The sequence below is a fragment of the Ciconia boyciana genome, chromosome 2, assembly GCF_034638445.1.
Source record: "Ciconia boyciana chromosome 2, ASM3463844v1, whole genome shotgun sequence".
NCBI classification, from domain to species: Eukaryota; Metazoa; Chordata; class Aves; order Ciconiiformes; family Ciconiidae; genus Ciconia; species Ciconia boyciana.
In genome coordinates, this window is record NC_132935.1 from 42,976,128 (window position 1) to 43,001,138 (window position 25,011).

Genomic DNA, 25,011 nt, shown 5'->3' on the forward strand with positions numbered 1-25,011 from the left:
TTAAATGAGGAGCACAGCACAAAGCGGAGTGACTGGTGGCTGCTTTTTTCTGTGCCGTTCCAGTTCAGACCGTCTCTCTCTGACCGAGCAGAGATCACTAGCTGCACAGGATTATGTTGTGTGGTGATATACATGAGTGGAGTTTATCTTGAGTTCACCAATGACATTGTGATTTCCACCTAGTAGACTAGAGCACCAGAAACCCTTTTACTTGACTGAGTACTGAAACTGTTAAAAACATCTTGCATTACGATTCAAATTAGATGACTCTGTCTCAAAAAGCAAAACTTGTAACTTCCTATCCTATCTGCTTGTGCTCTGCAACCTAATTATGTTGTTTAAATGGTACATCCTAAAGTATTCAGGTTTAGAAAAATCTTCTGAAATGTAAGTATGTAAAATCATGGTTTCAGGGGTGGTGTGGGCCAGGCAGGCCTGCATCAGGCAAATCTGAAATCTGTACCAGGCAATTTTGGTAGATACTATAACAAAGCATGGAGTTGGTGGCCACCTGGGTAGGTATGATTATTTGGGAAGAGTCAAAGCAGCATTTGTGAGAGAGTCCTATCTTAGGGAGTTGGAGTTCTTTGAAGGCATCAGCAAGAATTAAAGATGTTCTGGTTTAAAAATCAAAGTGAACTTTATCAAAAAGGCTTTTTAAGGAAACTAGGGAGCCATAATGTAAGAGGGAAGGTCTTTGCACAAGTAAATGACAGATTAAAAGGTAGGATCAAAGGGTAGAAGTAGAAGGTCAATTCTCAATTAAAGGAGGGTCCCAGTTATGTTCCACAGAGATCTGTGCTGTTCATCACATTCATAAATGGTATCAGTAAGGGGATGAGCAATTGGGTGAGCAAGTTTGCTATGAAGAAGAGAGCCAGCTGTGGAGAACCAGTAGAAGAACATTAAAGTGCTGAGGACTGTGCAACAAAATGGGCAACAGAATTTAGTGTAGATAAATGAGGGTAACCGAGGAGCACTGGGCAGAACAGTCCTGATTATATATGAGTTTAAGCTGAGTATTACCATTGAGGAGTAAGATTTGGGGATTGTGATTGGTGATTCTCTTAGATCGTGAGCTCATTGGTCACCAAAACACAGCCCAAATGTTAGGGGAAAGAAATATAGAATAAAATTTGAGAATATCATTACAAGAGTGTATGGTCCAGTTGCCTCCTGAGTGCTGTGTGCACTTCTGGAGCCTTCATCTCAGAAAGGATTTATTAGAACTGGAAGAGGCTTAGAGAAGGCCAGCAAGGATGATGAGCTACATGGGGTGGCTTCCGTATGAAGAACACTTCTGTAAGCTGGGACTTTGGTCAGGGAAAGGAATGAATTGAGGGCAATGCCATGGAGATCTGCAGAGGAAGGAAGAGGCAGACTAACCACTGCCTTTCAAACAAGAACATAGACAGTTAGGAGAGAAGGCAGATTTAGCACCTTCAAAAGGAAGAGGTTCTCCATAAAATCGGTAGTGGAGAGACCTGTGGGATGACTTTCTGAAAGTATGCTGTAGATACTAGAAACTGATAGGGTTTCCAGGGGGAGCGTGGACTATTGTTTGGAAGAGTGATATGCTGAAAGTTGCTAAACTAACAGAAACCACATATGGTTCAGGAAGTCCCTCACATCAAAGTAGTTGGAGGTCAGAAGAGTATCAGTGAGAAATATCACATGTTCATACCTGTTCTGTACTTTTCGTTATTACTGGAGGCAGAATGCTGGCCTAGATGTACTGTTAATCTAGCCCGCATACCTAGTCTCATTTTAAGATGTCTTGGGACAAAGGAAAATAATGTTCCTTACGAACATCAATTAATTCCTGATCATATCAGTGTATAATCTCATAGGCACCTTTAGGATGTGTGTTTGTGTTTACTTGTACACATACAGGATTTGCTTTTGATTTTATTATAAAAATGACATGGTCCTGTGTGCAGATTAAATAGTAACCAAAGTTTGCTTTCACAGAAGCATCAGCACTTTAAAAATGGATGCAGATTATTCTTGGGGAGGGGGAGGTGGTAGTGGTGTGTTTCCAAAATACATGAAAGCACTTTTGCAGGTTTTAAACATTCTAACAGTAATTACAGTATCAATGTTATTTGTATCACAGCCTCTCCAAAGTTTTTAGGAAAACATCTATGCAGTGCCGTAGAGATTCTTAAAAAGCCCATAAAACCACAATCATCAGATGGGTTAATTCTAGGCAGCTCTTGTTTCCTTTAATTTAGTATATAATCAGGAATCCTTTGGAACATTTAGTAACCAAAACTGAGCTCTTCAAGATTTAAACTGGACCTAAGTAATTTGAAACATGGAAAGCCCACAAAGAAATGCTGGATAGTATTGTGATTTTTTTTTTTTCTTTAAATTACAGACTATTAGGTCATGATAAAATAAATGTTGGTAAGTTCATGTTCTACTTTTCCAGAAACTTAAGAAGGAAAAAAAAAATGGCAGGCATGATAGAATTTTTCTTCTATATTCTGAAAAAGGTTATGTAATACTCTTTCTGGTGTAGCATATTATAAGAATGAGTTATTTTCTAAAATTAAAAAGCTGGTTGTCCAAATTTCATGACTGTAGTACAGCTTTCAAGAATTGCAAATAGTCTTATGATCATAAAAACCCCTATGTTGTATTTAATAGTCAAATCTATATAAATACCTTTTTTTGTGTGATGGTTACTGTCCCACAGCAACCTAGTGGTTTTTTCCTCCAAATGCTTGCTTTATTATTTAATAAAAGGTATGTATATTTAACAGATGCTTACTAGTGGAATCTGTGTATTTACTGCCCAGAAGAAAAGAAATGGGTTTAATCATTTTAGTGCATTTGTTCATCTTGCTGCCCATATTTCACACTAGTTTGAAAGGATCGGGGTTTTTTACTGCTCTACTTTATGCAATTTCAGTAAGTTTCTCTGTTTTGTGAATGTTTTCTAAAAAAAAAACAACAAAGACTTTGTTAAAATTTTGAATTGATGAAATATCTTAATTCTTGTATTTTTCTACGTTCTGTATAATACTCTTTGCAGCATAATCATTGTTCTGCACACAGTAGATATTAGTAAAGTCCTGTCACTAACAGTAGACTACAGTGGTTGCCTGGTTTTAGTTTCAGTGCTTATGTTCATTCATCATGTTCTCTATGTTAGGCTGTTTCCCCAAGGGGTAGTCTTACGTGTTATTATCTCTAAGTCGTTCTTATGTTTATACCTAAGATCGCTGGATAGATATTTTCACTGTTTTGCCCACATCATTCCATTTTCCTGCAGCAGCTTTCACGGGCAGTTCTCCTGCTGCATGCTTGGATTTGGTTGTATCTTCCTGCAGCCTGTGCATGCTCTCACTGCTGTCCTACCACGCTCCCTCGGCCACCCCTCTATACTGTAGGCTAGAGCTTGAATCCTTGGGGAAGGATTTCTCTGAACTCAGCTGCCTGCTATAAGGAGAAGTCCTGAAGTTCAAGATAAGCTAAATACATCCTCATATATATTTAAAAAAAAAAGGCAAACCCCCTATCCGTTCTTTTGTGATTAGTTTGCATATGTGCAGGTGCTCCCCTTGCATGAAACACTGCTGTACGGTAGGGCCAGTGCCTACATCTTTGAACGTTTATTTACAATAACTGTTGTCCAAAAATGCAAAAGGCCAAGTGGCTTCACCCACCTCTCAATGCCACCCTGTCCCCCGGGGGCCTCTGCGTGGACCCCTTTGTCTTTTCACATCTCTCCGTCAGCTTGTGAGAGAACAGGAGCTGTAAAACCCCAGCCGATTCCCAGCTGCTGTCAGGTAGTGTACCTGTTGGCTCTCTTCCTCTCGCTGCCTGCTGAAAGGCCATGGTGGCCGGAGGCAGGGCTCTGGGGGTTGAGATCTGTGCCTCCTGCCATTTGGCAGTGCCGTGTTTATAGACCGTCGTGCCAGGTGTCTTCATTGCTTAGGGCAGAAACATGTGCGTACATGTTGCTTGCTGTTCAAATATCTTCCAAATTACACAATAAAACAGGCAGAAAATTAAATGAAGTATCACTTTGTGAAAGCGCAGGCGTGAGCTGCTCCTGGCCTAGGCAGGCTCCCTGGGCAGACCCACCTTCTGGTTAACAGTCTCACCCCAGCAATGCCCATTCTTCCTCCTTCTTGTCCTCCAGCATCAAAGCCCCTCAGCTTGACCTTCCAGATGTAGGAGAACTCGGGCTACAGAGAGACACCTCCCTTTGTTGCCCCCTTCCCTCTCCGGCCCCATCCAGCCAAGAACAAATGGGGGAGAAGCAGCATCTTCCTACCAAAGACAGGATTCTCCTTCTAAACATGGGCACAGGTGAACAGGCTTCACTGGCTGTCTCCTTGAGAGTGACGTGCTGTTCAAATAATGCGGATCAGATGGCCTGCCAAGAACAAACAGTGATGTAGACCCCTGTGTCAGGTCAGAAGACTGATTTTAATTCAACACAGGGGCACCCCTGAAGTTATCAATACTCCAACACCTTTCCCAGTTAAGCATGGATTTTTCTTATCTGCTTGACAATTTCTGGTGGTGGGATCAACTTCTCCAGCTGAGATCCTCCCTTGCTGAAAGTTAATTCTCCGTAAGAGGGACCTCTGGAAGTCCCGGGTTGGCAGCTAGACCTGCTACCTGCAGCTACTTTGAGATGAGTCTTCTGCTGCAAAAAGTCTAGCATTTTTCTACAAAGTTAGTCAGACCTACCATTCGCTCCGAGGTCAGTGCAAGTGTGCAGTAGGCACATTGATCCTTGATGATCCGGGAAGGATGGCTGAAGCCTTGCAGGGCTGCAGGTCCCAGCGTGCCGTCCTGGAGTGGTGCAGGCACTTCGCCACTTACACCCTCGGCCCCTTCCAACAACTGTCCCAGCAGAGGTGTCTGAAGGAAGGAGGGTTAAATCTGCACCTCCACAAATTGAACTGCCTAGTGAGAGGCTTGTGTGTAAGGACGCACAAGGAAAGCAGGAGGAGGCCAAGTGGTGCTCCTCCTTCGGTTGCCTTAACCCAAGGGTAGATTCCTTCATCTTCAGGAGCTCTGGCAACATTTGCGCAATTTTAACAGCCCCGGCTGAGAGGGGCAGACGTGGTGAGATTCGTAGGTCAGTTCTGCTGCTCTGTAGTGGAGGTGCGCTCTGACTGTCGCTTTGGCTCTTCTGAGCCACAGTAAGCGGCTACGTTCACTGTCTCTTGCTGGTGCTTCCTCCAACTCAGCTCCCCCAGCGATCCCTGACGGCTCAGACAGAGAAGGTTTCCTCTGTCAGTACTTTTTTTTTAGTCAGGTGACTATTAGTCACCTGGTACAGAAAAGAAGAAAAATGGTTACTTACACTACAGTAATTGTGGCTCCTCCAGGCACGTTCTCCATAGAGGCACCACAAGCGATCTCTTGTCCTTCGCTCTGAAGGAGTCTTTACTGTTGGCAAACCCGAGAGAGGTTAGGCTGAGGCATCCTGAGCTTAGTTTGCTCCATCACCACCCTGAGCACCAGCAGCTCCTGGCTTCCTTGGGCTGCACGTGTTCGTCCTCCTTCTTCCCAAACCAGGATGCCAGTCTGTGTTTCAGCTTTCCCATCCTCATACCACGCTCCCAGCTAGGACATCAACTCTTGCTCACGTATTTCTCTCCGATGGCCCTGCTCCCTTTCATCAGCCACAGCAAACCTTGCCAGCTCCTTCACGTCAGCATCTAAAACCCTGGGACGGGAGCACAGGTTTGGGAGCGGCGGGGCTACGGCAGCCGCTGAAGAGGGAGATTGCCACTTCCCAAGGCAGCACGTTGATGGCAGTGGCGCAGGTGATGGCTCTTGCCCCGCAGCGTGAGTGAAGAGCAGAGCTGGGAGCTGCCATTGCTGCAGACCGCGTTAGGTGGTGCGATGACATGCGTGGCACAGTTCGGGAGCCCCTTGGCTTACACCGCTGCCGGTAGCGGTTGGGAGGGTTCACAGGCACAGCCTGGATGGACATTACTGTCTTCAGAGAACTTGATCCTGTTCATGTGAGTACATGCTCACCTGGGATCTGTGTGGACAGCACTTCTTAAAGAATCACAGTTTCTATAGGGTAAGTAACCACTTTTCGTTTTGTTTCCTTAAAGAAATATTTAAAACCCAGGATGACTCTGTAATACTATTAAATCCTTAATCGCTTCCACCATTATTATGACTCTGATGTTTCTGGGACCCTTCCTCTGGTTTAAAACTGATTAATTTCAGGAATTGAAGTTAGATTCACTGCTCTGTATACAAGGCGCAATGACAGATACTGTGTTCTCAACACTGTGTTCTCATTATTGCTTTCTTATTTTGAAAGAAAATAACGATGAAACTGGTGTTTTCCTTTACTGTGCTTGGACAATCTTAAGAAAAGTATGAAATGCAAGTTAGGAGGAGGATTATTGGTTGTATTTGTGTAATGTCTTCATTATCCTTTTAATTTAGATATCGAATATGTTTTAAAACATTTTCAAGTGCAGCTATTTTTTCAGATTTTTAAAGATGAACTGTGAATTTTGAAAAAAGTATGTTACTTTTTTAATATTAAAAACAGGAATAAATTATTTAGCTTAGGGTTTGGGGGCTTTTTTTTTTTTTTTCTTTGACTCCTTAGATGGTAGAAATTCAAATATTGTCTAACCTGGAATTATCTGGGTGTTTGGAGAGTTAGCAAAATTAGTGCCTCATGGATATTGGAAGATCTGATAAATTCTAAGAATTATAATCTGACAAATTATAGAAGTCATATTTTGTTACTAGTTCCCAAGTGGGTTTTGGGCATGTGCATGTGGCAATGCTTTTTGCAGCTTCTCTACTTCACGTGGAGAATAGTTTGAGCTTTGTTATTCATTAAAAATTGTTCCTAACTCATCTAGTTGAGAAGAAACCTTAATAACACTGTAACTATAAGCAGTTACAAGAAGAATGGTACATCTTTGTCCTGTATTCTGCCTCAGAGATTTTCTAGCACCAAAAGTTTCTGAGAAAGGTGGTCTAAAAATCAGTATTATCATGGACAACTTCTGTATTCTGTGCATAAGAAAAAGTCTCTTATCCAATAGCCTTAATAAACAGATTTATTGTTGCAAAGCATAGGATTTTTTTCATTTTCTCTTTTCACTTAATCCTGTCAAATGTAGCAGACGTTTTCATTATTCATACAAACTTATCCCCTTTTGTGTGTATGTTGTTAAGCTCTTTGCTTAATATGATCTTGTAGAAGTTGAGATCCCAGCTAATTGTAGGTATAGCATTGTCCTCATCTGGATCCACTGCATTGCGATTTTGCTATATTCATAAGGTAATGAATAAGAGTACCTGACCTTCCTCCTTCATTCTCTTCAGCCTTTTAACTACATCTGCTGTTTATCTTGCTTATTTACTTGTTTCCAGTTGCTTCAGTTCCCCCTGAAACAATCGTCTTTCCAAGCCTCTAATGGCCCATCTCTGAGGGCATCTGCTTTTTGCTAGAGTGACTTTAGATGTGTGGTGAGAATTGCGCACCATGAGCATTTAAGAGACAATGTTAAATACTGTTGAGAGGGCATTATAATATTTTAGATAGAATTTGGGGGTTTTTTTCCAAACAGGAAATAGTCGGTAAATACCAATAGTGGAGGGACTAAGTCCACAAGGACTTAGTCCATCACATTTATGTGGCTGTCTTAAATATTGTCTATTTACTCTGAGCTACGTTAGTAGAAACATCTGGATAATGAAGCTCTTCCTTTCTGCTGCAATAGTGCAAGATGTTGAGATAGGCATCGCAGGGTAACTAATTTATAAGGGTCTTGCTGGGAGAGGGAGTGAAGAGTCATCAGCATTTTCTCCCTGAAACAAGGTGATTTGGGGACCTCCAAAAGAGGAAGTGAGGGTTGTGCCCCCTCTCTTGCTCATTAGTTGAAAACAAAGCTTTCACTTTTTCTTTGGGTACTGGAGCTGTTGCTACCTCCTGCCTGTATGTACAAAGCCCCAAATAAACGCTCCTCAGCTGTCAGAGAGCTTCAGCTGGTTGCTCTGAAGTACTTTTGCCTTTAATAGGTGTTCAAGGACGCCTGTTTGCTCATGTTCATGCTTACTGGCAGAGGAGGCTGAGTATGTGCGAAGCTGAACTTGGTACCAAAAGGAAGAATACTTCACTGGAGTGAATGGGAAGGGAGAAGGGAAAATGGTTTGTGCGGGGGGCAATGTTACATTACTCTGGGGCTCCTGCCAAATACCTTCAGCCTGCTATGCCACGTGGGGTATGTGCACTGCATAGGGCTTCGCCCTTACACATCTGGAAGAGTTGGAGGGGATAAACCTCCCCATTACAATGAGGCGCTGAACATATGCCTGTGTCATCCAGGAGGCCTTCTAGCAAGAAGAGGAAGACATGCTGCAAATTTACAAAAGGATGGTGGCAGGGAAAAGGGAGATATAAGGGAAATTCCAGAAAGGCCCTCTGGATTTGCTCAGGCACACCTAGACTTGCCCTCTATTGGGATTTACCTGTAGCATGTACATCATTAAAAGGCTTTATTATTTTTTTAAAATTAATTTTATTTTCCTTTACAGGTCACCTTTTAAGCTGCTATTTCCTGTATAATTAAGCAGAATGAAGGCATTAGGTTCTAGTAAAGTTGGGCCTAATCCAGAAATCTTCTCTTATTCAGTCCTTTCTGAGTAAGAAACTCAAGTCTGGGCCCAGCATTTTACATGTTTCGCTGTTATTTCTAAATTATTTGTGGTCTGTGGATTTTTTTGTTTTGTTTTTAACTTTATTGAAAACTCCTTTGCTTTTGTCTAATTTTATCTCTTCATGTGTTATTGTCCAGCATAGCATTAGTTGAAATGATGTAAGTATACTGCAAATTGAAGTGCATAATTGCTACTGATAATGCAAGAACGACTGATTCCTACAGTTTATAATTAACAGTACATAATGTTCTGTGCATGGGTTGGATCTATCCCTTTTAACTTTTCCTTTCCGATTCTTTCCAATCCCCCAGTCTTGCCGCATCCCAGCCTTTCTGAATATACTGGTTTCGCTGGAGTCTAGTCCATTCTTCCTTTTGTTTTTCAGACCAGTAAAAATGGGAAGTACTGGATTCTGGTTTCCTCCAAGAAGAGTCAGCGGAACTGGTTAAGACCAAAATCTGAGGACTTTAGTGGGCAAACATCAGGTGTGCATTGAACAGAGGCTGCTTTAAGTATATGCTTCTTTAAAAATAGTACTATATATGAGCTTTTGTGTAATGTGTTTGTTATACTTGATACTGCATATAATCATTCATCCTGCAGTTGTGAAAGCACCAATAAGAATGAGGATTTTAAGTGATAATATGTTGAGACACAAACAGGCAATATTACTCATAAAATTCTTTCAGCTGGTCTTTGGAAAGTGTAATATTTGAGGATCAGTGGTTTTTTAAGTTTTATCTCCATTGCTCAGTCTATATATCCACAAGAAAAAAAAAAAGTGGTTATTTTGCTATTCAGAGATCAATACTGAAGTTCTTGATTGCCTCATCTGTTGAGAAATGGTACTGAGATAATAGTGCGTACATGTTTTTTTAATAAAACACTGTCATTGTCAAAGATTGGATCCACACTAGATTTGTTCTAATGATGCATTTTTAAGGACACTTAAACACAGTTCAAAGTCAGCTTAATTAGTTTTGATCATAGAGGAACAAAACCTGAATTCTTCATCTGTGAGAACGTTCTGAGTTACATCTGGTACAGCAGCTAGGTTACCTGAAGTTTTGGAGAAGATAACAGCAATGTTATATTGGCCTGAATATAGGATGGCCTCCAGCCTGAGGTGCGATCCTTGCATTGAGAACAGGCGTGAGAACTTGTCGGAGTTATTAATTTAGCAGTTAAGCCTCATACGCTGTTCCACAACAAACACTGCTTTTGGCCTCACATCAGACCCTGCATATCACCCTTCTGCATGGCCTAAGATCCTGCATCTCCCCAGCTTGACGCACGTTCAGTTCCTCCCCCACTGCCCCCAGTGCTACCAGCTCACCCCTGTCCTTGTGTCCTTAGATGTTCCCAACCCTCATGCAGTGCTCCCTGCACCTCCCTGGCCCCACAGCCCCATCCTAGTTCTGTCCGTTGTCCCTCCCTGCAGCAGCTCACCCTCCCTCCCCACGTCCCACCAGTGGTGCCTGCTTCCCTTGCCACCGGCTGGGCACGGAGGCCACTTGCTGCTGAGCTCTGGACCCAGCATGGTCAAATTAACCACACTCCCCTGCAGCAGACTGTGGATGTAGTTTCTTTGCCTTTTGCTGCTGATGCTGCCTGCCCCTCTCAGGCTAGGTGTAGATTTGGCAGGGAGGCAAAAGGGGCTGTAGCCCTTTCTTACCCTTTGAGACCGTAGGTGCCTTAGCCATGCAGCGAGGGCCACCGCTGCTGCACTGTCGGCTCTGTGCAGCGGGTCTCATATAGGTGCCCGTGTGGTATAGATACACCCTGTGTAAGCATAGAGTGGGATGGATTTTTTTTCTCCCTCAGAACTTCATTTGCGAGGAGAGATTAGGCTAAAACAAGATTTCGTTCTATATTCAGGCCAATATGCATAGAAGACCAGTGTGTTCATTTACAAGAAAACACAATTAATTTTATTACCAGATTCTAATTAAAGCATATATTGAAAAATACCTCAATCCACAAATTTATCACAACTGATGTGAGTCAGACCCTCCTTTTGATTACATCGGTGGCTCCTTGAAGTCTTTGGAAACTGGTCTTATTTACTTTTATTGCAGAAACACTTTGGTCTCAAGTCTCCAAACTACTGTTTCATTTTTTCACTTATGAGCTGGAAAGCTGCTTATGAGACAGAAAATAAAATTAAGCTGATTCTTTGAAGACCTGTCCATGTTCCCACTCATGGAATTGATGTCTCCAGGCTTCGTCCCATGAGTGGGAATGAGTCGGAGACAAATCTGAAATTATAAGAGTCCTTAAAGAAACACTTTTTCTGTCACTGGATATCTTTAAAGAGGTTAGTGGTTCCATATAAAACTTGGGGGAGTAAAGGTGGTCTTAGAAAACTTCTTGTTTAAAGAAAGTAGCATAGTTTAACCTGCCATTCAAGGACTATAGGGTTGAAAAGCAGCAGATTTCCATCTTGGTGTGCCAGTGTTTCCCTCCTCTTGTAAAGACAAGGGAAAAGTTTTGGGGAGGAGGGATGAAGAGGCATAGACAAAGACATACTCTGTGTACACATTTCAAATGGAAGTCTCAGTCTGAAGCTTTCATAAAATGCGGACATTGAAGAGGCGCGTCCCCTTCTCCCCCTCCCTGCCTCCCTGCCCTCCTGTCCTGCCGTGCAATGAGAAAAACACAGGCTCTCCTTCCTCCCCGCTTTCTTCCAGGGCCACACCGGGGCTTTTGCAAGGACTTTTGTTTAGTTTTGCCCCATCGCACCTGGGTGCTGCTCTCCGCTCCCCTCTGGAGCGGTTGGCTCCCTCCACCTCTGCTGAGCCTCAGCAGGGGAGAGAGGACAGCTGAGACCGGGGCCAGGCCGCCTCCAAGCTATCCAGCCGCCCCTCGCTGCCAGCGGCGAGGAGTCCGTTTTGTTTATCGGGGAGGTGGCGTTAGGTTGGAGCAGCTGTGGCCTGGTGCTCCCTGCCCGGCTCCCGGCCGCCCGGCTCCACCTGTCCCAGCAGCTGCTGGCTTCCCCTGCCCCGCTGCCGGGGGCCGTGGGGGCGGCCGGCCAACGAGCCCCTGGCCTGGCCGCTGCCCCCGGCCTCGGTGCTGCCCGGCCCAGCCGCCTCTCGCGCAGCTGCCCCGGCAGAGGCCGGAGCGGACAGCAGCTGCGAGCCGCGACACCCAGGCCGGGGGGAGGTTGCCACTTTTGAGGAAGAAAGGCCAAATTTGGCGGCTTTCCGGCCCTGCCCAACACTTGCGTTGAGTGCCGTCCTCCTGCCGTCCTCCTTGCCCCCAGTGACGCAGACCTCACACTCGACCCTTCCCGCAACGAGTAGCGCTGGATTTTGGTATCTAAAGTAGCAATTGTGCTCCAATGATGAAAAGAAGCTGTCGGCTTCCCCTGACAAAGGAGGGCTGTTGAGTGCCCTGTAATGGCAGGCGCCCAGTTGCTACTATACATTACCGGATGATTAATTTAAAGCTGTTTGCCCACTAGACAGACATGAGTGTCGTGCACCTCCTTTAGCTGAAAGCCTCTGGCTTAATTCACGGTTTCCCAGCAGGACTACGGGCCTCTATCCTGAGCTAGCCTAAATCTCACCACTTACATCCCCTACATCTTGCAGGATAGCGTGAGGAGGGCAGGGGTCTCCAGCGCTGGGCTGATAAAACCCTAATCTGTCTAATCTGTCCCTAATCCGTGGGATTTCTGTTGTTAATACATCAAGTCTCTGTTAGCAGAGGGTAAGTTTACAGGAGAATTTCACCTGGTGTCAGCAATCATTGGCAATGCATACATTTTACTAGAGCAGATGCATAGATGTGCAGCAATCAAAACGAGGAGGTATGCCCGAGAACATGCACTTTGCCCCCCCAGACTGTCAGCGTGAGTGTTGCTGCTTTTCACGCAGGTTTTCAAACATTTCGAGACTTACAGGTTTTCACTTTGATAACTGTGTGTGTGCATGTGTGCGTGCATGTGTGCGTGTGTCTGTGCAAACACCACAGGCATGGCTTTAATTCCTTTCAAATCCGAAGCTGCCAAAAGCCGTCGGGGTAGGTAGGCTCTTTGCCTGATGCCTCCCATAATCTGAGAGAAACTTTGCTGTTCTCCATCAGTGCTTGAGGGGAAAGTTGTGAGGTGTGATTTCAGGGCATATGTGGATCTGTTCATCCTGAGCAATGCATTTTAAGAGTTGCAGCAAATAGTGTAAAGAAACCTACAGGTATTACATTAGACCAGCTGAACCTAATTTTATTTTTAAGTTTTATTCAGAAGCATCACATAGCAAGTAAACTTCAAAATCTAAGTTTAGTTACAAACTAGTTGTTTCTTATTTTTTTTTTCCAGTCCCCTTTTGCTTTCTTTTACGACCACATGAAACTTGAGAAGCCATCTAAAGCTAAATCATTTAGTGGAGTTGGGCAATTCCCAAGTGTCCAACAAGAAGGCCTGGTTTAGGCTGCGATGGCCACTGTCATTCCTGGTGATTTGTCAGAAGTAAGAGATACCCAGAAAGTCCCTTCAGGGAAACGTAAGCGTGGTGAAACCAAACCAAGAAAAAACTTTCCTTGCCAACTGTGTGACAAGGCCTTTAACAGTGTTGAGAAATTAAAGGTTCACTCATACTCTCACACAGGAGAGAGGCCCTACAAGTGCACACAACAAGACTGCACCAAGGCCTTTGTTTCTAAGTACAAATTACTAAGGTATTAAACTCTATTTATCTTTCAGATTATATTATCTATTTTATGTTGGCCGTGTTAAGCCGTGTAAAAGTATATATTTGTGTACGCCTTCAGCTGATTGCAGAGAGGATGTGTTAATTAAAGTAGCCATTGGATTGTTTCTAGAATTCTAAATTACCTAAGTTTGCAAGCTAATGTCTTTGATTTTGTTTCTTAATTTGTTTTCTGCTTTTGTTTTCTGTTTGTTTGTTTGTTGTTTTTTTTTTAAATGAGCGTAGAATTTTCATTTGTATAAGGAATTGTCACGAGAAAAAAGAGTATGGACTGAAAATTTTTTGGCTATGGACTTTTACACGAGTACTTTCATACTTGCCCATATACCCCTGTTACAGTAGCTAAAACCCACCAAAACTAAAGTGTCAATTTAAGAGAAATGGCTCACATTTTGCTATATTTAAATTTGTCAAACTGTCTTTGTAGTGTCATGCTTTCAGTTAAAAGGTTCTGTTGCAAAGCAGCCCTTAGTGTAGTATTTAGCTGCCATTAAAAAATGAGCACGTGTGTTTTTTGATCAAAATAATTACTTACAGAATATATCTGTGTTTAAAGGCATATGGCTACTCATTCTCCTGAGAAAACCCACAAGTGTAATTATTGTGAGAAAATGTTTCACCGAAAAGATCACCTAAAGAATCACCTACATACACACAATCCCAACAAAGAGGCCTTTAAGTGTGAAGAATGTGGAAAGAACTACAATACCAAGCTTGGGTTCAAACGTCACCTGGCTTTGCATGCTGCAACAAGTGGTGACCTCACCTGTAAGGTATGTTTGCAGACTTTTGAAAGCACAGGAGTGCTGCTGGAGCACCTAAAAACTCACGCAGGCAAGTCATCGGGTGGAGTGAAGGAGAAAAAACACCAGTGTGAACACTGTGATCGTCGGTTCTACACCCGAAAGGATGTCCGTAGACACATGGTAGTGCACACTGGAAGAAAGGACTTCCTCTGTCAGTACTGTGCACAGAGATTTGGGCGGAAGGATCACCTCACGCGCCACATGAAGAAAAGTCACAACCAAGAACTTTTGAAGGTCAAAACAGAGCCAATGGACCTTCTAGATCCCTTTACCTGCAACGTTTCTGTGCCTATTAAGGATGAGCTGCTTCCAGTGATGTCTTTACCTTCCAGTGAACTGACATCAAAGCCATTTACAAACACTTTGCAATTAAATCTCTACAACACTCAGATTCAGTCCATGCAGAGTTCTGCATCTGCACACCAAATGGTTGCCACATCATTACCATTGGGAATGCCTTGTCCAATAGATATGGAGTCTGTCCACCCTTCTCACCAGCTATCATTGAAATATCCGCTCGGTACTACCTCATACGCAATTTCTATGCCTGAAAAAGAACAGCCATTGAAAGGGGAAATCGAAAGTTACCTAATGGAGTTGCAAAGTGGTATGCCTTCTTCATCCCAGGATTCTCAAGCATCTTCATCAAAACTAGGGCTGGATCCACAAGTAGGGCCACTAGATGATGGGTCTGGGGAGGTTTCCCTTTCCAAGGGCTCCGTTCCTATTAGCGAACCTCTAAACACCCCGTCATTGGACTTTTCTCAGCTGTTCAACTTCATACCTGTAAATGGCCCTCCCTATAATCCTTCTGTTTCAGTGGGAAACCTCGGAATGAGTTACACACAAGAGGAGGCACATTCTTCTATGACTCAACTTCCACCACAAACCCAGGATCCACAAGATCCTAGCAATAGTATAGGTCTTGGGTCTCTGCACTCATTGTCAGCAGCTTTCACAAGCAGTCTAAGCACAACCACCACCCTACCACGATTTCATCAAGCTTTTCAATAGGATGTACAAAGCTGGCTTGTTACTGTCTATTTGTAGAAATGCCTTAGGTGACCATTTTTAACTTAGTGCCTACTATAAGACATTATAAATTCTCTGCTTTTGTACAGTACCAATCTCATGAAGCCAGTAAGAAATTTAAATTAACTTTTAAAAAATGTTTTGAAAGTGTTTATTCTCAGTTGTGTTTACTTTTTTTAAAAAAAAACAGTCTCATTGTATTGTTTTCATTTTCACTGCCAATTGACACATTTAAAACATTCAGTAGAAAGTCATCCCAAGCAAACTCTCAACACTCATCCCTTTTTTAAAACTTTTTCAACCATACCAGCTATTCTGTTTTATTGATGTCAGTGGTAGAACTACCACTTTTACCTTTTAATATATTTTAGTATTTGCAAAGAATCCAGTTAAAATATGTATCACAAAGGTTCCTGAAGATTTGGGAAAAAAATTCTCCAGTCCCTTTCCAAACAAATCCTCTTCCCAAGTGGTGACCCATCTGATCTGTTCTATAATGACAAATCTAAATTTTTTAAATAAATATAGAATTCAGATTTTTCTGAAAATTTGTGTGTGTATATATAGAAGTCCATATATACACATGTACATATATATAGCATTTTGACTTGTATTGAAGTCATTATAAAAGGTGTTAAGAATTTTGCCATTTTCTGGCTTAAATTTTTGTGGCCTGTTATGGATAACGGAAGAAAAAAATTTAGTTTAATTCTCTAAAATCATGGCTGAACAGAATTTCAACAGAGAATCTCTGCTTGCCTAAATGACAAATGTTTCAAGTTGAATTTGGAACTGTGTTGTTGTGCTTTCATGACTCTGGTAGAGGGGAAACAGGCGAAATTAATGGCTGATCTTGAAATATAAAAGTGTTGTAATTTAGTAATGCAGAATATTTTGTCGCAGTTTTTGTTTTAATTCTTAACTTGCTGTTTTTTCTCTTTAGTAGCATAGAAAGAGTACTGCATAGGAATCTTCCAATAGTGTATTCACATTTGTAGGCATCAGTCTTCTCCCAGCTGCCACCGCCAAAGGGTGGATCAAGTCCAGCCAGAAAGTGTGTATCTATTTTCAGTTCAATGCTAGTGTGCAGTCAGAGAGTGAATGTAAATTTGCAAATACCAGATTTTGTTTTGTTTTTTTTTATTGGAATGATCTTTTCAGTTGTGTTACATGGTGTATTATGTCCTCCTAAGCAACAAGTTAGATGTTAATCACACTTTCTACACCTGGGTACTTGGTTAGGGACTTTTTGCCCATTGCCAAGGTTTAAAGACAGGACTCTTAGGAGTGAAGTAAAAGCATATTGCTTACGCCACTTTTACCTAATGCAATATATTCTATTCCCCAACCCCTAATAACCAAAAGAGGAAAAAAAACCCCCGACCCTGTGATGCATGAAAGCAAACTAGATTTGCTGTAATTCAACAATAACATTCTTTTCCTTGTCATTTTTGTACAAGGAATTAAAAAATAGAAATCATGTACATTAATATCTCTCAAACAATAATGAGGATTCATACAAGGTTTTAAGTGGTTAAACTAAATATACTTCACAGAAACAAAAGTTGCTCCCATTTAAGGAGCTCATGCTCCGGATGTTTTATCAGTAGCTCCTACTTTTTTTTTTTAATTCTAGGAGCAATATGCAGGTGTAGTTTTACTATTTTATACATATGTGTATTTAAATTTTATTACTGAAAGATAACATTTTTATAAATGTGTTTTTGTTCCAAAGGCATTAAAATAAGGATATATTAATAAGGAAAATACCTTTTGAAATTCTGCGAACTACTCCTAGATTTTGGGTTTAGGAGCACATTATCTCAAAGTGGGCTTTTAGCTCTGCTTCATGACTGCTTCCTCTGGTTTCTGTGAAACAGATTGCTCACTTACTTACATCTTTAGTTGAATGATTTGTTCAATATTGCTTTTTTTCTCATCACCTTTCTAAAGGAAAGAAAAACACAGATGAACAGAGCACAAGGCGAATGCAACCGAATGTAACTCTAGTTTAAATCAGCAACCATAACGCATCTAGGAAGAACTCGGATTTATTCTCAATCTTTTAAATCAATCTGAGATGAAGATAAATGGACTTAATTCCGCCAGTGGGCCATGTCCTGCATGGAGCCGAGCATCTGCAGCTCCCTCTGCAGCAGAGGAAAGTTGCGAGTGCTCGGCATCCTGCGGCTGGCCCAGCAGCGTGGCTGGGCAGCGCTGCCTGTCCTGGGCAGCCTCTGGCACACGAATTTCCAATCCGTAGTGACTGTTTATCAGTCTCAGCTGCCGATTACACTTGATTAAAAAACCAAAACCCAACAGACACTTTGCCAACACCCGTTTCTTAGTGCGTAGCCAGAATCCTTACTACTTTGTTCGTGCCTTAGCTTCCTGAAAAGGGATTGACATTTCACTTTGGAGTTAGACGTACATTGCATTTGAGAAATAGGGACCTCAGACAAGATATTGAACCTCATTCAGTCAGGGTTTCCGTGGGTGGCTGCGCCGAGTGTGTTTGCCACTGAACTAGGATGTACGGTAACGTGGAAGCAGGCTGACGCTGTAAGCAATACTACCACCACCGGAGTGCTTTGGAGTATCACTTAGGCAGAGTCGGTATTGGCCACTACTAAAACGTCAGTTTTTAAACCCTGTTTTCTCGATTTCAGATGGATTCTCGGCGGGAGGGGGGAGGGCTGGCTGATCATGCACCACTCTTTGTGCAACTTCTAAACTTCTAGTAAGGTTTTTTTAAAAAAAATATATATATTTTTGTGTACTTGTTGCTTGTGCTTTATTTAGTAGTAAATTGTGGAATAGAGTGATTTATTGTTAATTTGGCAGTAGCGGTTTTTAAAAACCATATACTGACTGAAACATGAGCCAGAGCTGATTGCTTTATTAAGCTAATAATGAATGTTAAGAGTACATATTTTCAGGATCATTTGCCTAGTGAGCTAAACATGTATTATAGGCCAATATTTTTTAAAATAAAGCTTGGTCAACCTCTATGTTACACATATTACAAGATATAGCACTTTCAAAAAGAAAACCTAAACCTTTTAAGAAAATTTCTTACAGGTTATGCTTTTTATTATAAAACCTTTTATTATAATTTGTTTCAAGTGCCATTAGATTACATATATGTAGGCCTTTGGTATAATGCTTTGTGTACAAAATGGTAGACATTGTAATTTTAAACAGGTACATTATTACAGTGTTTTCTTATCAATTTGCTATATTGCACAGAACCAGTGTGTCTTTCTTAAGGGTTTTACAATGGTTTTTACTAGGTTTACATGTTTCAAACTACACTGTCTTCTACTGCCATTTTGAATACCAGTCAAAAAAAATTAGGAGTTTGTCCTCACCAATTGCAAACTGTGTCCTCTGGAGTTCTGGATGGTAAACTATGGCAAAGATGTTTAACATGCAGTATTTGATACAGATTTTTTTTATCATATCCGATCATCGCTATGCTGCTGTCTGAAGTTAACTTAGGGCCTGATCCTGCATCTGTAAAGGTCGAGGGGAGCAGGATTGCATCCTTCGTCATGTCTGTCTCATACACTGGTTTAGCAGCTCATCCTGTATTCTTCTCAGTCTATAGATAAGCCTCTGAAATAAATGTACTTATCTGGTATGTAGTAAACCGTATAGGCTTAGCTGCCCATCCTGCATCCTCCCAGTGTACAGTTAAAACCACAGCCTACTTGGCATCACGCTCAACGTACAAACAACGCCACAGTAGTTCAAAATTTGGGTAGTCCCAGAGCTTTTACGCAATAAGGGTGTCTTACTTTTGTTGGAAGGCAGTGTCTTTTGATAACAGTTATCTAGCCCTGGAAGTGACACAGAACTATTGCTAATCATATGTAAACACTTTTCAGTATAAGCTTCAGTGGTACAGTTGAACCAGAGTGAATGTTTATCTCCTCAGAAACACTCCTGCAATATTGTTATATTGGATCATGCTGCTAATGTAACTTGGGATACAACTCCTCTCATGGTGCTACAAACCTCCCTGTCTCATTCAGATGTATTTTTACCCATAGAAAAAAGGACTATACTAGACCTATAGTTGTATGATATATTTTTATACTGTGACTGAATTTATCATTAATGAACTTTGTGCAACACCACAATGTATTCATAAGCACTTGCAAAAGTAAAATTTTGGACATGCAAATTTAAACGCTGACAAGCCCAGCTCTTGTTCACAAAAATAGGTGACTGCTAGTTAAAGTTAAATGTGGGCTTTTTATATGGTGTGGAGTGAAGAACATACTATATATTCCTAAAAGCCTTTGAATTTAAACAAAAACTGGGAAAAGTATATTGGGGAATGATGACACACCCAAACCTTACTCGGATTGCTGAAATTATATTTTTAGCTAGTGGAAAAATTGTTTGGACTTGTATGCTAAAATGTTTTAATGATAAAAGTTTTGAGTCAAAAATAGAGAAAAAAAAGAACACAGAAAACCCTGCATTCCAGACTGAATTTGTATATGTTTCTTGCATTTAAAATTTGCTATCCTGTGATATGGGAAATCGAGTTGCTTATCATGTATATGTACTTTAAAATGTATTCACAAACTACTGTTGTATTTGTATAAAATATAGACAAAAAGATTGCATATATATTTTTGTGTATAAGCTCTGTAAAATAGCAATCACATTATGAAGCTGCAGCAGAACTTCATTTTAAACATTCACATCCAAAGAAACAGACTATTTATTGTCCACATACCCTGATTATAAAATATACCTTGCTGCTATTAAACAATAGTGCTGCAGCTTCTTGTGGCCTACAGTGTTATGTTTGCTGTACAAAAATATGTGAACTCCACAAAATATATCAATAAAATTACAGAATGGTTTTAGTTAATGAATAACTTATGCCTGGCATTTCAATAGATAATCTTGATCTGCATGTTTGGGATTAATAAGGAATTACAGAATACATCCAGTTTTGCTGGGTGTAGTTATTCTGAGTTTGCAAAGGTATAACTGTCTGTCTAATTTATGACTGGTAAAAAGTCAGTTTTTCAGAAAATCTTAATGCATAAGTATCTGCGTTTCACGATTTCACCAAGGAACAAATCGGATGATGCTACTGTGTCTGTGACAAGACAGATCTGAACTGAAGGAAGCAATTGAGTTTGCTATCAAATTGCACTTTGAAACGCTGTGAGACACTGGAAGGTGAGTTTGGGGTTTCTGTAGTGGGACCGCTTGTTTGGGAGACGTAGGTGTGTGATTCTCCATCACTTCAGATTAATGCAAGTCATTTACATAGATTGTTACAGTTTGCAGGATAAACTGCAAGGGTGTGGCATGTGCTAGACACAGTATCTGGGTTGTCTCTCTGAAAAACTTCCAGGAGAAACTCCGTTGCGTTGATCCCGCAGACCTCCTGTGACTGCCTGTGACACTGCCAAAGAAGTCTGACTCTAATGCATGGGGGGAAGAGGTGCTACGCAGCCAGACGAGCAGCCTGCTCACAACTGCAGAAAGTTGCTTCTCTGCTGGTTCCACACAGTCGTTCCCTAGCGTAGACTGTTTGCCAGGAAAGTAAAAGAATAGCATTTCACGTTTCATTGCTTTTCAGAACATATTTTGTTAACATCCTCAGCATTGTCTGTGCTTTCCTGCTTTTGGGTTCCTCTCTTTTCCAAATCTTGACTGTTTAGATTTCTTGCTGTAACCCAGTCTGAGAGAAATGATTGTTACAGAGAGTTGTTGGCTTTTACCTTCTCTGTACACGGTCATTTTTCCTTGTGATCCCTACCCCTTTCCTCTGAGCTGACTTATCACTCCTGTGTCACTTGCTTGAGAGGGTTGGCGTTGTTATATTGAGAGTCAAAAGCTCTACAGATGGTCTATGATATGAAATACTCTGCAAAACCATTTATTCCCCCTCCCCTGAGAGAAAACCATCCCATTGTCTCGCTATCGTAGCTGATCTCACCCACCGTTACTGAATTAACATGTCCTTCTTCCAAACGGACACCCTCTAGAAACTCCGTCAGCCTCTGTAGTAAGTGGAATAGGGTTGCATGGATGATACCTGTGTTATATCCGGAGATTTCTTGGTGCAGTCCCTCCAGAGCTTTCCTTGTTAAATTCAGAGCCACAGGCATGTGCCCTTCTCTCTCTCCTGTAACCACCCCTTTCCAAAACTCGTGTAAGAAAGTACAGAAAAATGCTCCTTCAGTTTTCTCTATACCTGGTCTCGCTGTCCTCCAAAAGTGGAAGGAAAGACTGTTCTGGTTTCCCCCTTCACTCTCTTTCTTTTCCTTCCTATGTATAAGCATGCCCTAGGATAAAGAATGGGGTTTTTTGACAGAGAAATCCAAAACTGTGATGCAGAGCTCTGCTGGACTAGCAAGAACTGAGCAGCTACATGCTGTTGGTTTCCCCGCTTTGCAAATCAAAACATTGTATTAAATTGGATAGAAATTAAGTTTTCCAAAGTGGCAGTTGCTGTAGTTGGCACAGGCACAAACAGGCAGCAAGTAGGAGAGCAAGATAAGCTCTGTTACAAAATTTAGTCTGTGCTTAAAAGTTTGAGAAGTGTATTAAAGGATTAACTGCTGCTTATCATTATTAGCTGGGGCTGTTAGCAAATAAACAGCAACGCTGTATTTCTGTGTTTTGAACAACAGTGGAGATAGTGGTGTTGAAAATGACAGACGCCAGCAGTAGCGTGAAGTTTCAAGTTCCTGCTTGTGTACTATATCCCAGGTAATTCAGTATAAACTTTCGCTACTCCTAATAAAGGCATAACGTCTTGCCCAGTATTTTTATTTTTACATAATTATTTGCTGTATTGGTCTGTGTGTCTTCAAGAAATGAACATTTTCTGAGAAATAACTGTTTTAAAAACTACAATTAACAGTTGTGTCCTTCAGTGTCATTGTCATCCCACAACATTGTCTCCTTCAGGGATGTTTGTGTCACAGAATCACCAGCTACAAAGCTAGTTTGCCTCAGAGGGTACTGAAGAGACATCAGCTATCAGCTGAGTGCTCTGAAAACAGGACTATAGTAATGCACACTGTGGCTGGTTTGGAAATAATTTGAATTGATCCTTGATAGTTTGCCCATGGCACTGATTTTCACTGTTGCACCAAACTGCAGTGTACAAAGAAGAATGGTTTAGCGTCGCTGTCATATAAATCGGTCAGATCTCTGCTTGACGTGTGTAAAATAATGCAGAGTCCTGGAATAGTCACAGTTTCTGCAAATCAGTACATTGATTAAACTTTTGTGGATGTACGTATATATACGTATGTATGTGTGTGTGTACATGCAGATGTGTATGTGTCTGTATGCATGGCGGGGGGGGGCAATCAAACCTGGAAAAGTTGAGAAATGAGTTTTATTTTGGTTTGGTTTACTTCAAAATGTTTGAAGTATTTGTGTTTTACAAGTCCAAAATGAATCATGCAGTTTGTAAAGGTATCTCCTAGTTAACACAGTGTGTGGTTTCCCAGGCAAGTTGGAAGAGTTTCTTCCAAATACTTGATTAATCTATGAGAGACAGCAATTTATCTATGGGGCGCAGGCTCGCGTGAGGAAGGTGTTTGTCAGCTATCCTTGTGTAGTATTAGATAGAATTTCAGCAGAAAAGTCGTGTAGGCTGTGCCTTTGAAATTAAGCTCACCTCTGGCTTCCTGCCTTCATGTTAAATTGTTACACACATGGTCATGGATAAATCCTTAAGTTCCCTCACAAGTACTTACATTGAAAAGGAAAATAGAATACAGGTTAAGGGGCGTGCCATAAATGAGCAACATCCGAGCCCTAACATAGGAATATCAAATATCAAACATCAATGACAAATAAACACAGACTAAACTCCCAAACTCGCTGAACTCTGTCCTCACCTAAAAATTGTCTCCTCTTCCTTTGTCAGTGTCTGGCTCCTTATGCCAATAAAGTATTACAGGATTGCTCCATAGTTTATATGCTCTGTTCAGCTTAGGCATATTTTTCTTCAGCAGTATTTTTACAAGAAGCTTCTGCTTATTCACTGATGCAAACCTTGTAACAACGTACTTGAACTGTACAACCCATTTTAATCAGGTAGGTTTAATACCCTGTAACTTAGGGCAACCTCTGATAATTTGCTATGGTCCACCAGAGCACCCAGGCCATCATTTCAGAGCCACTGAATTTAATCTGATCCTCTGCCTCTTCCCCTCTTTGCAACTCTCTGAAGGAGTGGTGTTTGCAGGGAGCCCCCAGGTTGGCTATGGCAGTGTATTTAATACAGAGTCACAGAGCTGGGCATTATCTGTGTTAATGGGATTGTGTGAGCTGCTGGGAGAGTCTGACCCTTTTATACTTCAGTCCTAGGCATCAGCATTAAATCGGCTGTACCTGGGAACGCAGCTGTCACCAAGCAGTAGAATAGCACTAACGTTACCCCCTGGGCCCTTTGCTGTAGGTGATTCATTTTTCTCATTAAAGCATTGGGGTTGTTTTCTAGTCCTTAAGCTACGAGTCCCAATTCCACCATTACTTTTTGCCATCTCCCCGTGACCCAGCAAAGTCACCTTTGCTCCAGGGGCAAGACTGCAAAGCCAGTCTTGGAGAATTTGGTTGAGACTACTGCATGAGGTGCCTACCATATGACAGCAGTAAACCTGCCAGGATAGGTGCCTGTCTTTGCATGGCTAGAAAGCAGTGCTATGGGTCAGCCTGTAGTTCACACTTTATCATTTTTATCCCTAAGTTTAGATTCTCTTAGCTTGTTTCAAGGTGCTTTTTTGCAATTGTGATGTTAATCCACAGCAGCAGGGCCCAGATTGTTATCCCTGGTCCACCAGTGTTCAGTGAGGCCCCAGTAAATTAGCTGTGAAACCTCAGCTGCCATGCTAGCGGCTCCATTTAAAACCTCGATGTGTTCAGGTAAGGACAGCTTCTGCTTCATGCTCTTGAACACACTGAGTAACCTTACTGGGAAGGAACAAAGCATCAAGCAGCTGTTTGGCAATGTGTACTTGAAACTTGATCTTTTTATTTATAAATCAGGGTTTAACCTTTTTAAATGTTTATTATTATTATTATGTCTCTGTTCCAAAGATCAGCTGTAAAATAGCATCACAGTTCTTGCAGATGTATTTATTCTTTGCATTTGGGTTTACCTCTGACTGCTTTAATGAAAACTTGCTTGTATCTGCTATTCCAAGGTGTCATTTGTCTCACCAAAACAACCAAACTCTGAAAGGTGAACTGGATGCTTTTCTGGCTTGTGCTTGTGCTTGTAGTAAAAAAATGGTTATTCATTGGCCTGTCTTCAGAGCAAAGCTGTGTATGGACTGGCTTCAAATAATTATACTGCTTACACCTCATATGACTGATCATATCAGAACTGCTTTCAGGTAACTCTGAATATCATTTGAACTCTATGAGGTGTGACTGGAAGCAGCATTTGGCCTGTGAAACACTATGTGCGTCAGGAAGAATATAGGTTCATCACCAAATCCTAAACTGAGATCACAGGGACTGACAGTAAATAGAGAAAAAAGTAAACTTTGATTAAAAACTGGGAAGAAAACCTCTCAGAAATCACTAAGGCACAGGCTAAGGAACTGTGTCACTTTGAGAGTAGGACTGTAATTTAAGTACTTAAGAGATAAATTTGACTCCTTTAGCAAGATTATAATTAATTTAGTAGAAACACAATGCTACCTCTATACTGTAAAGCAGTTCTTGGAAGCCACTGAAGGCCTTCAAAGGTTTGTTATATGGTACACCAAACAAATACACAAAGA

At 41.5% G+C, this 25,011-nt stretch overlaps 1 protein-coding gene across 4 annotated transcripts in view; it reads left to right on the plus strand.

Annotated features, from left to right (window-relative positions):
* PLAG1 (PLAG1 zinc finger) overlaps positions 1-20,099 on the plus strand; it is a 52,890-nt gene extending 32,791 nt beyond the window's left edge. For 2 of the 4 annotated variants that reach the window (XM_072852452.1, XM_072852453.1), the window contains exons 2-4: positions 9,062-9,161; positions 12,995-13,353; positions 13,942-20,099. In XM_072852452.1, coding sequence (XP_072708553.1) covers positions 13,112-13,353; positions 13,942-15,205 — 1,506 coding nt within the window. In that variant the 5' untranslated portion in view covers positions 9,062-9,161; positions 12,995-13,111 and the 3' untranslated portion in view covers positions 15,206-20,099. Of the gene's footprint in view, positions 1-4,970; positions 6,065-9,061; positions 9,162-12,994; positions 13,354-13,941 lie in introns of those variants that run through there. The other 2 variants (XM_072852454.1, XM_072852455.1) reach the window with 2 other exon arrangements.
* Positions 20,100-25,011: the final 4,912 nt, after the last annotated feature.